The sequence below is a fragment of the Limulus polyphemus genome, unplaced genomic scaffold (genome assembly GCF_000517525.1).
Source record: "Limulus polyphemus unplaced genomic scaffold, Limulus_polyphemus-2.1.2 Scaffold1021, whole genome shotgun sequence".
In the NCBI taxonomy this organism is placed as follows: Eukaryota; Metazoa; Arthropoda; class Merostomata; order Xiphosura; family Limulidae; genus Limulus; species Limulus polyphemus.
This window is the reverse complement of record NW_013666631.1, coordinates 315,784-332,781: the sequence shown is the minus strand read 5'-3', so window position 1 is coordinate 332,781 and position 16,998 is coordinate 315,784. Positions and strand designations below refer to the sequence as shown.

The window sequence follows — 16,998 nt, the reverse complement described above, 5'->3', positions numbered from 1 at the left end:
CCCATTTTTTTCTTATCCAGCTCAGAATTAATGCAGTCATCTTGTTTGATCTCGTTTATGTTTATCAACTAATCAAGATATGGAATACTGCTTAAATCTTCATTAGTAAAAACCGAAGAAAGAGTAAAATTTAATAACCCAGCCATCTTATAATCATCAGATACTAGTCTTTTTTATCATCCCTCAAGATTCCTATCCCTATCCTAACATTTTGTTTCCCCTTAATGTATTTAAAGAAATCCTTACTCTTAATTTTTACATTTTCAGGGTGTAAATAGTAAACTTAAAAGCATATATTGCTGCTTTATGCAGTTAAGGCACCTGCAAGAAATTTTGAGATGATAAAATGCTAAAACATCTTGGTAATGAAAGTTCCTTCTTTCTATTTTGAAACTTGTAATTAATGATGAAGTGCATGCAGTTTACTAGAATGTATCAAATCATGCCTGTTCACAATACGAGCATGAGTAAACGTGTACAAAACAGCAGAAAATTTTAGCAGTTTTGGTACGTCTCAAAGAGTAAATATCATCACACGGCAAGTAAAGGCTTAAGAACCGCACTTAACAAGGGTTGATCCCATAATTGAAAGAACCAAGTAAAGGTCACTTGAACCTTTATCTGTGGCTTTGCCTGTGTATGACGCTGGGTAAAGAAGGAGCCTAACAAGCATTGCACAAGCTGTCATGGCAGATTATAGAAAAGAGTAAAATACTTGGTGCAGGAACTTTATAAGAGTTTTAGTCAGAAGGATGTATGCATGAAACCTAACTATATGCAGCTGGACTAGGTTCAGATTTTGGCATAGACTGACACTTAGGTATTCTGACAATTTTGGATACTTGTTTTCAATAAGTACTTTTGATGTGGACATACGAAAGTGGCTCTAGAGGAAGGTGATAAGTAGATTATATTTATCAAAGTACCAAAGAAACCTGTGAAACGTTTGATCTAATTACACGACCTGCATACAGCTTTTAAAACCTTTGTTGATGTCTTTGAGAAGTCCCTGGACTAGCTGAGAATACACAGCAATGCTCAGAGTGCTTTCTGGATAGCTTATGTCGACTCTTTACAGCTGATGCTTAGGTCTCCTTCGTACATCCAGGGATGCTAGTTAGTCATTATACTTGTTATCACGCTGGAATATGATGCTTTTTGCATGAAAAGTTTAAATATGAAAGACTTATGTTTCATATGCATAGATAAGAGGGACTTTCCAGAAGGTGTACAAACGGATTTTGAGCAAGCCAAAGTTTCTGAGCAACTTTGGCAAAAAAATCCATTTGAAAGAACTCTAGTTGATCAAACTACTGATGAAACTGTCTACAAATATATCCTAATTCACGTGAAAACTAAAGGCTTTTAGTCTTTGGCATGAAGCAGTAAATAGATATTACATTACGGCAGAATATTGAAGCTTATTTCTCCAAAATCGTAGAGAGATGATTCACGTGGTTTACACAAAGGTCCAATACTAAGATTTCCAGAAGCCTCGAATTAAAAAAAAAAGATTAGACTAACAGATAAACAAAACTCTAATGGAACTTTAGAGAATCGTGTTAACTGGTATTGCTGCACGACCAGAAATAACCATGGATCTGGAAAGAGCACTGTAACCTGGAGAGCATCCTTATATGAATATTTGCAATGCAAATATTAGAAAATAGTCCACCCGTTATGAATTTCCATGACAAAATAGCAAAACTAAAACCTAAAATATTCCGTGATACCAGCAAAGAAAGACAAAGCAGAGAAAGTGGCAAGGAAGATATTTTCAGAGCTGACAGAAACTTATATACTAAGATGATTCTCATTACCCATAGCAGAAAGCTATACATGCAAAATGTACAATCTAATACTCTAAAACCGCTGTCCTGAAAATTTGCTTTATCAGATGGCTCTACAAGAAAAACAACCAAGCCTACTCAGTCCAATAAAATTAAAAAGGGGTTCATCTGCTGCTGAAATCATTCATCAGCCAACTTCTACCATTATTGATGGAATGAACCTTGTACAGAAGTTGAATTTCCATACACTTGTATTGTTCAGCTTTAAAAGAATTACGAAAGTGACTCTCAGTGTGTATAATGCAACCACAATTAAAAGTGCAATGCATGTTCAGCTACACCTCGTTTCGCACCTTGTACTTATCAGTCAGCAGCCCGACAAGCTAACCGTTAGGACGATCACGACCCGATATACAGGGACGACTGAGTCTATTTTGTGTGAATATAAGACATTCAGATTTGTAATGATGAGTGGTATAACTGAATTATCCATTAAAATTGTGTTATTAAAAAGAAAAAACCTCATGCATTATTTTGAAGGGAAGGAATATTTATACAATGAAAACTTTGTATGAAAAGAGATTCAGTTCTATAATGTTAAGTGATACGTATCTGATTTTCAGCTAAAATTTTTAATTAAAACTATTAAAATCATTCATTAATCCATATCTTTCCAGAAACAATTCGAGTTCAGAAATTCAATTTTTCTTCGTGAAGCCGATGCCAAACTAAACTGATGTTGGTAGCTGCTGGTGGTTAATACATACTAGAGAGAAATTTTCTTTTCTTTTTGTCTGAGAAGCATTTACAGACGTATGATTATTATATTTCTAAACTTAATCGTGTTTTATTTTACTCAGATATGGTGTATAAACACATCGAAAGTAAATTCCACGAAACAAGCGTGGACGAATTTTCACACATTTCTAAAAAAAACATGGTTTAAAAACATCATTAAAGTTTATTTTGATTTTATGCTGAAAACGAACAAATTCAACGAATCAACTGAGTTATAAGTTTCAAACTATTAAAACATTTTTAAAACTTTAACTGTGTTATTTCGTACATTTTAATGTATTATAAACATTGGTTATAAACTGATTTCTTACTTTCCAAGCTCCATGAACAAACCGCTGCGGCCAAGGCATACACTGTTAAGAGTTGAAAACGTTGATTACACATCTTTGACCTGGAGTTGTTGCAAAATAGGATGCTTCTCAGTTCGATTCCTGCTATATATTGGCATGAAAGTTAAATAAAAATGACAAGCTGATGGCTCAGTAACAAGAGCTGCTCTTTCGGAACCAACACCTCACCCAACGTGTCAGACTGTCAGACGGAAGAACTTATATAGGATTTATCCACAAAATAAATTAGAAGCTACGTGACTATAGCCTTTCCCAGGAAAGCAGTGTAGCCTCTTCAAAATAAATACGAATACGTGTGTGAGTGTACATAGTTGAAAATTTGCTTAAATAAGTTACATCATCACAGAGAGAGTGACTAATACAACGAACTCCACCAAATCTATAGTGTGGTGTCAAATTTTACTTTCCTGGGAACGGGGAACAGAAACTGATCACATAGACACACCTCAAAAAACGTATTAATACAACCACAATTCTATAAGCTGCAAAATGTTGACAACGAAGAAGATCGCATAACGAGATCGACCCATCATCTGTGCCTACAAAACGTTTTTGCTATTTCACTTTCTTTTTATATATTGTCTTAACTTATGATCTTATATCACGGAGTAATTAAATTCCCACTCTATCTACGTAGCATTTGCCTTCAAAATATATTTCTTTTTTAACTGTAAGACTTAAATTTAATGTGTTAAATAACGAAGAGGTCCGGAAATGTTATAAACTGTTCTGGAATCGTTACAAAATAAATATTTTATTAATGGGTTTGTTATAGAGTAGAAGGGTAGTTGTTTATGTAGAAGTTTGGTTGCTTAATTCTTGTAATACTCATTTTGTAAAGGTTTGTTCTTTATCAAGTGTATTTCTTTTGCAATATATACATTTTAAAGAAGGCTGCTATGCCTACTACTGGCTTGGTTAAACTATGATTTACAAGGCAGTTTACTTTCTTTCATAACTACCATAAGACGTGTAAATCTAATCCTTTCTGATCATTAAAGTGGCAAATTTACAGAAAACGTAAGATGCGGATAAGTTTAATCATCACAGAAATAAATCCAATACTATCAAACTTAATGAGTATAGGACTTTACATTCCTGGCAATTAAAAAAAAAACGAAGTATTGAGTTTAGGTTTTAATGATTTTTTTTATCATTATTACCATTTGTATTGTTTGTCTATAAGTGAATCAGTGAGTTTGTTGTCAATTCTATTGTAAAGGCTATTTTCTGAAGTCAGTAAGTTCATATATCAGTTTAACAACATTTACTGCCAATCCTCTTGTTAGAGTAGTTGATATTCTTACCTGTAAGAAATCTGTTTACCTGAGAATACCAGTCTGAGTGGCACTACTAATAATTATATAATGTTTTTAGTTTTCAACTTCCTTTGCATCATTAAAACATTATTATTATTATTTCGTTTTCTGAATTACAGATGACAAAGTTTGGTGATTATTCGTTTGTTGTTATTCATTAATTCTATTTATTCAATACTTGAATAATTCAGTCACTAGGCTATGCCTCTAAACTTCCAATGTGAGACTATCTGAAGCAACACAACATAGTTTCATGATATTACACGTAACATTAAAACATTTTTTGTAAAGTGTATTATTTTGATAACCTTCTGAATACCATACTACTATGATAAGATTTAATAAATTATATTAAATAAACCAAAACAGATAATAATTACCTGCCATAATCCCAACAAGTTTGCATTCATTATTTTTGGTGTCATAATATTCAAAAGATTCTTACACCTGTGTACTATGAAATATTATTATTTGATATTTCATATTTAGGAAAACGTTTTTAGATGCATATTTTTTCCTTTATATTCATTATCTCCTTTCTCTCTCTCTCTCTGTTCTAATAAAACGCTGTAGATTTGTTGAGTCTATAAAAATTAGTATTTTAGTAGAATAATTTCCTCATTAAGTTATTTCTATCTATGGCAAATATTCATATATATATAAGCTTCAATCCTTGGACTGTTCTCGTTTTCTCTTTTATTATTTCCTACCGGTTTCGTGACTTCAAAGATTACTCTTCAGGATGTAAATTTACAGAGAATCTATAATAAAATGGTTGAAATACCTTTTTTTCAAATATACTTAAATAACCTGCATTAACCCCTTTCGTGCCAATTTCTGTTTTTTGGAAACAGGCTAAAAAAAGGTCAGGTTTTTATTTCGCTTTTGATAGCTTATACTTATATATTAATGAAATACAGATTCTTATATGATTTGTTATTATATTTTTGCATAAGATATACTCGATAAATAAATGTTACACATCTGGTTTTACACGTGATATACAGTACTGCGCAAAAGTATTAGGACAAAAAATATTTTGTCATTCTTTCCATTTCATGGGGCTAATTCTTCCATGCCATTACAGAATGTAAATGCTAACACTATGTTAATGCTTCACTGACCCCTGTTGACAATTGAATGAGCCAGGGTGAGAATACTTATCCCTCTTTAGAATTCCCATAAACTTGTACCAAGGACGTGTCATAAGGGTTCTGCTTGAATGAACATACTGATCAAATTTAGGGTCTCAAATAACTGTCAAGGTACACCATGCAGTGTCTTAATTATATGGTGTTATGTATTGATAATTTGAGATAATCCGAAGCCGAGTTAAATAATTTAGATTTTAATAGTTAAATTGTACCCTGGATTTAGTGTCTAGAAATATGACGATATTTTATTTTATTTATGTTATTTGCCAACAAGATTGATTCACGCCGTTTTCGTTTTTCACACAAATAAATTTTAATATATATATACAACCCTATAAATTACAATAGCAACTATTATGATTAATTATTACAAACAAAGTTTCATAAACAGAAATTTCACAAATTACAAATAGCCTAAATTCGTCTTCCTAGTTCAGAGTCTCCTTGGTATCTAGCGAGTTAACTTGAGGTCGATGTACGTACAATTGTCGGGAAGCTAGCTAGCTTTGTCAGGCACTAAATTGTTGGAACGTTGAAGTAAGATGATATTTTCATAAAACCACCAATGTCCATTGAGAAACCAGCAATATTTTTGGAAAGATACTAACGTTTGATGAGAATTCACTGACGTTCGAAATTTATAGCTGTTCCTGATCAAATGTCGTATATTTTCTGGTTGGTAAGGGTTAGAAAAATTACCATTTACAGCGTACACATGGTTATAACAGTTTCCTAGCAGACGTGATTGTTTCTTCTTTGGCCTTGGTATTTTTATACGAGCAGGCAATGCTTTCATTGAACGTTCGGACAATACTGATTATCGAAATGGACATATTGTTGATTCTTGTGTTCACGAATATTCTACAACCTTGGATAATTGGAAGGAGTTTTGCCATACATAACTAACACGGTAAGCTAAACACGCCCTCAAATATAAACTTATTCGAAACAAATGTTGATATTAAAATAGATATATGACAAATTCGTTGTACGCAACATATATCTGATACTACAAGTCACGCATATTTCTAAATACAAATTCAATTCAAACAACGTTCATATTAAAAATAAATACATAATGATAAATTCGTTACAATGGAAAGAAACTAGCAAGGAGCTAGCATTTATCTCAACTCCAAAATTGTTACAATATTTTTTAACATATAGTTTCTAAGATGGTATAAATATATTTAGTAAAGCTGAGCTATCATGAAGCATTTGTTACAAAGTTTCTTTTTTATTTTAATTATTCAACTGAGGTTAATGTACATACACACTAGAATATATTAAAACTCTTAAAAAGATAAAGGTTTTGCTTTTGTTATATTACTTAAATATCATAAACAGACGTTTGGTGAATTATAAAATTTACTTTCTTTGTGATATGTTATGAAACATTCTTTTCTACTCTTGTCAAGTTTTATACTATTTTACAATATGTGAGAATACTTATACCCTTATATATAAAATTATTTGTAAAACGTCTTATTTGAAATAAATAATGTATTTTTATGTCATTAAACTTTAAAAAGTTCAATTAAAGTATATACCAATTTTAATTATATCTTATATTGGAAATTTACAGGCGTGGTAAAATTATCATTTACATGCGGAAGAATATTAAGGTTTAAAATAAAATAACACTTAATGTTTATATTAAAGCAATATCAATGTTTTTAAATGTACCAAATAGGGTACGAATATAATAAAATTAGATTTTATTGAACATTTATAACACTAATGTTTGTACAGTTTAACTATGAAAGATATTCTTTGTTTAGTTCTATTAGTGACCCAAACTGCAGTATCTGTTTTTTTTGTGGGTCCTTCAAGTAAGCGTGTTTCTTTTTCCACGTTTTTTGTCTATGTGGCGTTATTCTTGTATAAGAACATAGATTATATTTGTTATAGACAGCGTTCGGAACATAATTTATACATTAGCAATTAGAGTCTTTGAAAGTTGAAAATTTATTTTCTTAATCAGGTTTCAGAAATTTCCCAGATGAGTGTATTACAACATCGCTTAAGTGCAGCTTTAACTTCCAAAAAAATTGAAAATCTTCCGCTTGTATAAATATTTAAACGCAAGAAATGATGACACATTGACGACAAATGTGTGTAACAGTAATAGTCTTTTCCTGATTTTTTAACCTAATGTTTGGGCTACAATGTCCACAAAAATTAAGCTATTTAGAAATCATTCATGATAAACGGATTTTAAACACTGTATTTATAGGAAAAGTCCATAATTAAACTAGACCTACAGTTTGATAAGTATTTCTTTGAAACTCTATGCGTGTATATTACAGTTCAGCAGTGTAAATGGTTATACTAAGATAAACCTATGTAAGTGTAACATATTTGATATTTTTTCTCGAAGTGCAGCGCAAAAGTATTTTGAGAGGGCAGTCTTATATAAAAATCGCTAAATAAAGAAGCATCCTAAGGAATTAAAAAATGAATAAAAACTTTTACTCACAAGATTGTCTAAACTAACATTGACAAAATTTTTAACGACAATAAAAAAAACGATGTAACATCATAAGAAAACTATTCATAATTTATTAGCTTATACTTCAGTAGTTTTCATGAGTTTCTACCAAGAATAACTCAGTAATTAATGACTCTACTGAATTAAAGTTCACGAAACACAAGAGTTTAGAAGTTTCAGCAAATTCTATATCTTGGAAAACCACCTATCCTAAATTACCAGCGGAACTCGTTAAAAAAATGTATTGTCGAAATAAAAGTTACACGAATTTACCTGATCGTAAAAAGCTGAGAGTAGAATTAGTCTACTAAGAAAAAAAAAATTTTTTTATTTTGTAATTCTTGAATTTGACCAGAAGTGAATTTTATGTCGAAGTTTCCTTTAGAAAAGTTCATGTTTTGGAAATAATTTAAGTTAGACGTTTTGAAAATAAGTATCTGAAAGCAACGAGACCTTCGGCGAAGTAATATATACCTTAAAAGAGTTTAGTAATGTATTTACAATTTTGTCTATACAAATATATGGGTTGAAGAGACTGCTACAAATGTAGATCAAAACACCTTTATTTTGATAATTAATTACAAGCACAGTTTAGAATAATTCATATACTTATTTATTTTACACCATCTCAAAAATTACCAATTCTACGTATGCCACTAACTGAAGTTTATGATAATATTAGTTAAAGAAATATGGCAACTACTGAACAAGTCACGCACTCAACCAAACTGCATTTATCGCCATGTCAACGAGAAAGTCTTTTGTGGTATTTGAATCATTTCTTATAATCATGTTCCCATATCTAGTGTCATTGTTATTTCTTAGCGTCTTTTATGTCCAAGAATGGACTTACTTTTTCTCTTCCTGAAACAAGAAAGAAAAGCATTAATAGTTAGGCTATTATAAAACTTCATTATCTGATTTTATATTGTGCACGTTTTACAGCGATAAGTCTGAGGACTTATAATTCTAAAAATCGGGTTTCTATACCCACGGTGGGCAGAGCACAGAGAGCCCATTAGGTAGATTTGTGTTTAACAACAAACAAACTAAATATTACAAATAATAAATATACAAACAAATAAAATGATTCAAAACTAATATCACAGATAAATTTAAGCTTTTAAATACTACAACTTAAAGCCTTAACATTAACTTTGTATGCAGAACTAACCACATTGATTTCAGGCCTCAAGCTGTGTGTCAAAATATTCGCTTTTATGCGGAGGCTCTTTTCATCATTGGCCCAGTATTCTTAAACAAATTATAATATGAAGTTATCGTTATATAATTTATTTATGTGGAAACAAAATTCTTCATTTTATTGAATAATTATGATCTTAACTTCCGTGATGTCTTTTATAGCTTCTGTTTATTTGTAGTAATATTTTTTTAATACTTAGTATTTCTTTAAACTGTTGGGCTAGCTCTGTTAAAACTTTGCAAAATCTCTGGTCACACTTTTTTTGTTATTTATTGAGATATTTCAAACACACTTAATATTTTTATAAGATGTTTCAGAGTTATAGCTATATTTTGCCCCCACCCAGTGGCACAGCAGAATGTCTGAGGACTTACAACGCTAAAAGCCGGGTTTCGCTACCCGTGGTGGGCAGAGCACAAATAGCCCATTGTGTAGCTTTGTGCTTAATTACAAACAAACAAAGCCATATTTTTACGCTAAACTTCACTCCGACACATTATTATTTTTCAGGCGTGCAAACTCCTCAGACTTTCAACTTTATGATAAACATGTGAATTTCAGACCCATTAAAGATAAACAACGGAATAAGTTATAAATCCACGCTTGTTGTGTGTTTCAAAATTCGACAAAATAACTTACTGCAGTAATTTAATTTTTCCAGGTATCAGAATAGATGACTTATTTCAAATTAATCCCAATTCTAATTACGCCTAGTCTCACTCAACAGCCAGCGTAAACACTTTGCAAAGGTTCAGAGAACCACGTGGGGGACATTCTGAGCTTTCGATTGGTTATTCATACGTCGTAGACAGAAGTAGGTGTACATAAGCAAGTGTTTTCAAAAATGGAGAGAGGTGGGCGGAGCACTGTGTTTGATTCAGTACACGTAGCGATATCTCAGCAAATAGAAAAGATAAGAGGTTCTTATTTTATATTTTAGCTTGCTAATGTCGGTAGTTTGAATTTCTAAGTCATAAGATTTGTTTGAACAAAATTGATTTATGAAGTTTTGGGACCTCTTACGCCTGGAGGCTCTGGAGCAAGTGCCCTTTTTGCCCATATGTTAATCCACCATTGTCAGCAGCCCAGGTTATCTATCTAGGAGCAAACAATATCGTGAGGTCTTAATGTTGACTTGAACCCTAAATGGTAATGCTGACCATATCTCTAACCATTTGTGTCGACAGAGTTTTCTGGTTTACTGAACTTCATTTGCTGTTTCTATAATTAAGAAAGTGTATATTACAACTTGCAAGAAAACACAACTTACAGATTAAAATGAAAATTTCTCGCATATAAATATATATACGTTTGAGTGTGAGTTCCTCGTTCTACATTCTGTAGTAGTCGCAAAGATGTGATATTCTTAGCCTTAAAATGTAAGCTTAATTGTGAAATTATTCCTGACTTTGCTACATACGGAATATTCATGTCAATCCATTTTATGAACAGTTCAGATAAGAGAGATTTGTTAATATTACCTTTGCAGTTAACTTTATCTTCATCTTCACAATCGGCAAATCGTTCATTTTCAACAACTTCTTCCTTAAATAACTTTCCAGACGGGCATTCTTTCAACACTGCGATGTTATTTTTACAGTCGTAGTACTTTTTGCACAGTCTCTCGTGTGGGAACAGACCATTTTCAAAAGGACAGTTAAATACGAGCGCTAATAAAAAACAAGAAGAAGGCATATGTAATATAATAATGAACAAACATAGAGAAACATTTGTTAGATTCATAACATTACGACTTCACGTCACTTGGACAAAGTGATGTGAAAAAACTGAAAATTTCAGCTGATTATATAACTGAAGGCGTAGGGTACATTTCAACGTTCTAAACACAACAAATATAAAAACTAAAATCACACATATAAAAGTTGTATTATCTACGTGTCTAAAGCGCTATCTTAACCTCAATAACTGTGATTGTTTCAAATTACACGACTAAAACTCCAGTGAGATTCGATAAAATGGACTTACTAAAAGTTTTGCAAACAAACATAAATAACCTGCACTTACTGAATGACATTGTTCACATAAATACCAATAAACTTACAACACCTTGCTTCCAGTTACTAGATTTAACATTTAAAGATTTCTTACTTACACTTATGCAATAAAAAATGTTTGTTTGTTATGAATTTCGTGCAAAGCTACACGAGGGCTGTCTGCGCTAGCCATCCCTAATTTAGCAGTGTAAGACTAGATGGAAGGCAGCTAGTCATACCCACCCATCGCCAACTCTTGGGCTACTCCTTTACCAACGAATAGTGGGATTGACCATCACATTATAAAGCCCTCACGGCTGAAAGGGCGAGCATGTTTGGTGTGACGGGGATTCGAACCCGCGACCTGCAGATTGCGAGTCGAGTGCCCTAACCACCTGGCCATGCCGGGCCCATATAAAAAAAAATTAACCTAAGCTTCGAAACAATACTTTACTGGTTTCATTTGATCCATTGGTTTATTATAGAACATTAAACCAATTTTCTTTAGGTGAGTAAACATTTCTGAGGAATACAGGGGGTTATATTGAACGTTATATTGAAATGATTTTGAATATTCAAAACAGCAAGTCGGGTGACAACCACAGCCGATATAATTCGCGGTGGAACGGCATGCATTAGAATCACATTTTTACATTGTTTGGCGTTATGTAGGTACCGTGATGCCACAGAAAGTTGATTGTTTTGGGAAGGGTGTTTAACAGCCTTTTGCAACGTAAAATATTCATACACTCAGATCACGAAGATATGTTCAGATCGGCGATCTAGAATTTCCGATAACCGAATATCCCTTATACTTAATTACATTGAATATCAAAGGAATGTGGATCAGCTTGGGGGATTAAAACCATCTAAAAAGAAGCCTGCCACAAGTTATACTCCAGCCGCAGCAAGCAAAGTACGGCGTCTTATTACACGTGAAATTTCCCGAGCATAAAAGTCAGTGGCAAAAGTCATCCACAAACCCAAGACACAACATAATCAAGAAAAATCTCCGTCTGGAAACAAACCTACAGGGTATGGGTTTCCCAACATGAAGGTTCTAGTCATATCTCTTGTTCAACCATCGCATACCTCAAGAGCTGGATAATAAAACGGGTATTCGGGTTATTCTATGTGAACATATACTGGTCACGTCACCTACGGATTTGAGTGCGAGCTACCTGTTGAAACTGTTGCTTCTTCATTTGATAGATTTTGGAAAGTTTCTGGAAGGAGTGGGATGCTTTGGATATGATACTCCTAGAATAGAGCCTTTCCAATGAAAAGTACATTGCAGTGCTACTGTCAAGACGTTTTTGTTTGTTCGTAATTAAGAACAAAGCTACACAATGGGCTTTCTGTGCTCTGCCCACCATGGGTATCGAAACTCGGACTCTAGCGTTGTAAATCCGCAGATATACCGCTGGGCCACTGGGGGGCGTGTCAAGACGTATGGTCATCAAATAGAGTATTACCGGAAGTAGCGACACAGACTACAACAACGTAGTAAGTCTCCAAAATCATTTTAATATAATGTACCCAACCCTCTGATTCTGTAGCGGTACAGTTTAGTCTAATAGTAGATTTAAAGAGAAGCTTCATATCAAAGTTAGACTATCACCAACAGTGATAATCCAAGCACTTATATCGATCAACTTTGAAACATTCAGTTATGAAAACAAGACAAGCTTAAGTAACTATAAACTTTAATAAAGTGCAACAGAACTGGTGAAGTGATCCCTTGAGAAGCAATTATATAATAAAAAACCTGCAGAACTAGTTCTTAAAAATAAAAATAAATAAAAACTTACAAATAATACTAGATTTTTTCTAATATTTACATCTAAGATTATTTTTGTATTAGTGTATATTGAACTTTGTGTATTTTAGATAGTTTTAGTGATGTAATATATATAATGCTGCTATTTTAAACTTGAACGGCAACTTACGAAACAAGCAGGCTAAATGGCTATGTCAGACACCCCTATGGTTTAGGCATAGCTATCTTTTTTAAGAACCACTGGCCAGAGGGAGAACAATGAGAATCTTATATCGATAAATTTGCTGTTTCTTAGATCGGTTTAGGCGTGGTTAAGTAGTTGACATGCCGGGCTGCGTATCAGTGATTCAAACTTTTAGCTGCATTATGCCACTGAATTCACTCCGTGCTCTCAGTTATAAAGGCACTATAACCATGGTTATCAGTCTAGCTATTATGTTAAGAGTAGATGCATAATAGTCTCTGACTGGTTGTTCTCCCCGCCATGTTAACTACTTAGCCACGCCTAAAACGATATAGAGGAAATTTTCAGTTTAAGAAACAGAAAATTTACAGAAAAAAGATTCTCATAAATTTTAAAATTTAGCACAAAAGAGCTGAAAACTCTAAAGAACGTCTTTGTTCAAAGAAAATATGCTAGAATTAGCTTTAACTTCCAATTATTATTCTACTACTTAAGTTAATGGAATATAATAGCAATCGCTTTATAAAGATCATTACAAGAAGTAGATGGTCTTTCTGTAGTTGTTGTTATTAGACCTTGACATTCTACAAAATTATGCTTAATCAAGAATCCACGTCGGGTGATACAACTGTCGGTGATGAACTGAATAGCCAAAGCGTCCTTTCCTTGTTCAACAGGCCACAAAACTGAAAGAATAAAAACATATAACTATACAATACTTGTAAACTATATATATTTTAAATTTTGGAATCTTCTTGTTTATATTTCGCTTAGTACCATCTGAAGCGTGATAAAAATGAACTATCCTAAAATACAAACCACAATAATTCATTTTGTGATGACTGATGTAATTTCAATCGTTAATATTTCGGAAATGTTTATTTCACTCTATCTACCATCATAATGTTTTGCTTATTAAACTTAAAATGTGTAAAGAGACCAGTGGACGTCTTTTTTCGGTAAGTTGATGTGGAAAATCCATTAGCATTACAGTTAATGAGCATGTCTAAAAAAGGTAAATTATTATTATTTTCAACGTCACATGTAAATTTAATGGCAGGATGTTGTGAGTTAAAGTATTCTAAAAATTTTGAGCATTGATCACTGTTATTAAAAAGAATAAAAGTATCATCCACATACCTTCTGTATAGAACAGGCCTAAAGTTAACTGGACAGGTGTCAAGGCATTTCTGTTCGTAATGAGAGAGAAATGCATTGGCTAAAGTTGGACCTAGTGAATATAGCCCCCCAGTCGCTCAGCGGTAAGTCTAAAGACTTATAATGCTAAAAATCGAGTTTCGATACCAATCGTGGGCACAATATAGATAGTCCTTTGTGTAACTTTGTGTCGAAATTCACAAAAGACAACAACAAATAAATCATTAATGGGTGTAAGTGACTTGCCACAGAAATCTTCGGTATGAAAAGATTTAAAACAAGCTGAAAGTGGTTAGATTATTAATAAATTATTCTGAAGAAATAATTCAATTCTAGAAAATACTTGGTTCATTCTTATTGAAATAATTATTATCTAAAATTTGAAATGTTGAAATGTTATAAGAATAGTAACTGCAGTGACATGAGGAACAGCAGAAAATATCATACAGAGTTAAATATCAATTTCTGTCTTTGACTGTGTTGAAGAAAGAGACAGCGCACAATGTGAAAACAAGGTTATAAATAATATTTATTTAAAATCAACAAAAGTCAAATCGAAAAGTGTACCATAACACTGAACAGCAGTACTCTCGCTAGCTACTGAGATCTCTCTGTGTCAGAAGTAGGTCTGACCAAAATCTGAATAGGACTGAGAGAACTGGCCACAGTAACATCACCACTCCATGAGTGTTATGTACAAACCACGTCAAACGTAAAACTATGAAGGACACATCTACAGGTGTCATTACATAGATATTTTTAGTATAGATAAACTGTATAATAATAAACTCTGATGCACTAAAAGGGAACGACCTAAGACTTTGAGCAACTAAAACACTAGTAGGTTAGACATATTGCATAACTAGTTTAGCTATACGGCAAACTTAAATGAGCGTTCGTGTGCGTGTATGTGCGAAAAAGTAAGGACATTTTAGGCGAACATAAAATGTTCACCTGTTTAAACTAAAATGGAAAAGAAACATATCACACACACACGATAATATTGTTAAAATATATGAAATAAAGATAACGTTTTAAAAAACCGTTAAATAATGATAGACAAGCTTCGACAAAATAGTAATTATTTACCCGTATATCCTTTAGGCAAATCGTCACAAAGACGGTCTTCGCCAACTTGTAGATAATCTTTAGTGCAGCCGTTGCTTGGTTGGACTGAAAAATCCACAACTGTTAGATTCAACCAACAGGCGTTAATACTGGACATACTGAATCTGAATGTGGTATTGATGTTGTTACGATAATGAAGTGGGTAGTTGTAGCTTTTTATGTCTTCATTTCCTTTGACTATTATTTCTCTGTGGCTCAGTGCATTTGCTCCACCTATTAAAAAATAACACTACACAGTAATGTATACTTACACTGAATATACGGTATTATAATGGAAGTATATACACTTCAAACACTTATATATATAGTTTTCTATCATTATTCACGACAAATATTTCTGACATGTTCTGAGCTACCTAGCCGTGTTTCTCTTTCTTATGCAGATAAATTAGTGACTTACAGTGTTGAATTTGTTGGGCTACACATGAAAGATTTTAAAACATATATGAAGCCATAAAATCCAAATTATCACCTCTGAAATATCAGCTTCCTACGAGAGGCCAAATCTATCCATAAAATATCATATTCTTATTTATAATCTATATCTATCTATATATATAACGATAAAAGAACGGTAAATTAGATGCGTCAGGTAAGAATGCTTGAACTACCTATCTTCTGTAACTATAACTTATGGGGCATCACGGAGTTTTTTGACCATCAAAAATGTTCTAACTCCCAACCTCCTTGAATAAACAGAAAACGTATCACTAAATCTAGCCCTTATTCAACCCCTCCCAAATATCCACCATCCCTTTTATTAAACTCCTGCAAAATTGTAGACTTTACCACTCTAGATGACGTTTATCATCCTATTGGAGAAATAAATGCCTCAAATGGAGATTTGTCTGACTTTTCCAAATCTGAAATTACGACCTCTTATATTTTTCCTCAGAAATCAAAGAAATAGAAAAAAATTTAAAATGAAAAACTTTCTGTAATGTTTTAGTGTTTTATTATTTTTGAACTAAAAAATAAATAAATAAAAATTGGCCCAGCATGGCTTGACTCGTACTCTCAGGGTCGCGGGTTCGAATCCCAGTCCTACCAAAAATAATCGCACTTTCAACCATGGGGACGTTATAATGTGACGTTCAATCCCATTATTCGTTGGTTAAAAAGTAGTCCAAGAGTTGACGGTGGGTGGTTATGACTAGCTGCCTTCTCTCTAGTCTTTCACTACTACATAGGGATGGCTTGCGCAGGTAGCCCTTGTATAGCTTTGCGCGAAATTCAAACCAAACCAAAAGAAATATTGAATTATTATTTGACATAATATGTTGAAATTAAAGTATAGTGTTAGCTAAAATGTTTGCATATATTGTAACAAGTAAGATCGTTATTATTAAGATGGAATACAAATACACTTAGCACTGTCAAACTGAGAAATGAATGTCATATTGTTGCGTCAGCGAGATCACGTGACTATTGTCACGCCACCTGCTTTCTAGAACTATCCCGTCCCTTCGGGAGTGCTCTAGCATTTACTAGATATATGTTTGTCTGGTATATATACACCTGGAAAAAAGTTAAGCACCCCCAAATATTTTTCAGGATTGCTTATTGAAAATAAGTTTAATTTTCATGATGTTGAGCAATGTTCATAATTTCAAACATAATTAAAAGGATGTGAGCGTTCAGGTGTGAC

At 32.8% G+C, this 16,998-nt stretch overlaps 1 protein-coding gene across 2 annotated transcripts in view; it reads right to left on the bottom strand.

Moving 5' to 3' along the window:
- The window catches only part of LOC111086329, a 26,029-nt gene extending 9,903 nt beyond the window's left edge, over positions 1-16,126 (bottom strand). Inside the window, exons 1-4 of one of the 2 annotated variants that reach the window (XM_022388764.1) lie at positions 15,312-16,111; positions 13,601-13,750; positions 10,588-10,776; positions 8,383-8,766 (exon numbers count right to left, since the gene is read on the bottom strand). In XM_022388764.1, the coding sequence (XP_022244472.1) occupies positions 8,717-8,766; positions 10,588-10,776; positions 13,601-13,750; positions 15,312-15,447 (525 nt within the window). In that variant the 5' untranslated portion in view covers positions 15,448-16,111 and the 3' untranslated portion in view covers positions 8,383-8,716. Of the gene's footprint in view, positions 1-8,382; positions 8,767-10,587; positions 10,777-13,600; positions 13,751-15,311 lie in introns of those variants that run through there. The other variant, XM_022388765.1, reaches the window with a different exon arrangement.
- Positions 16,127-16,998: the final 872 nt, after the last annotated feature.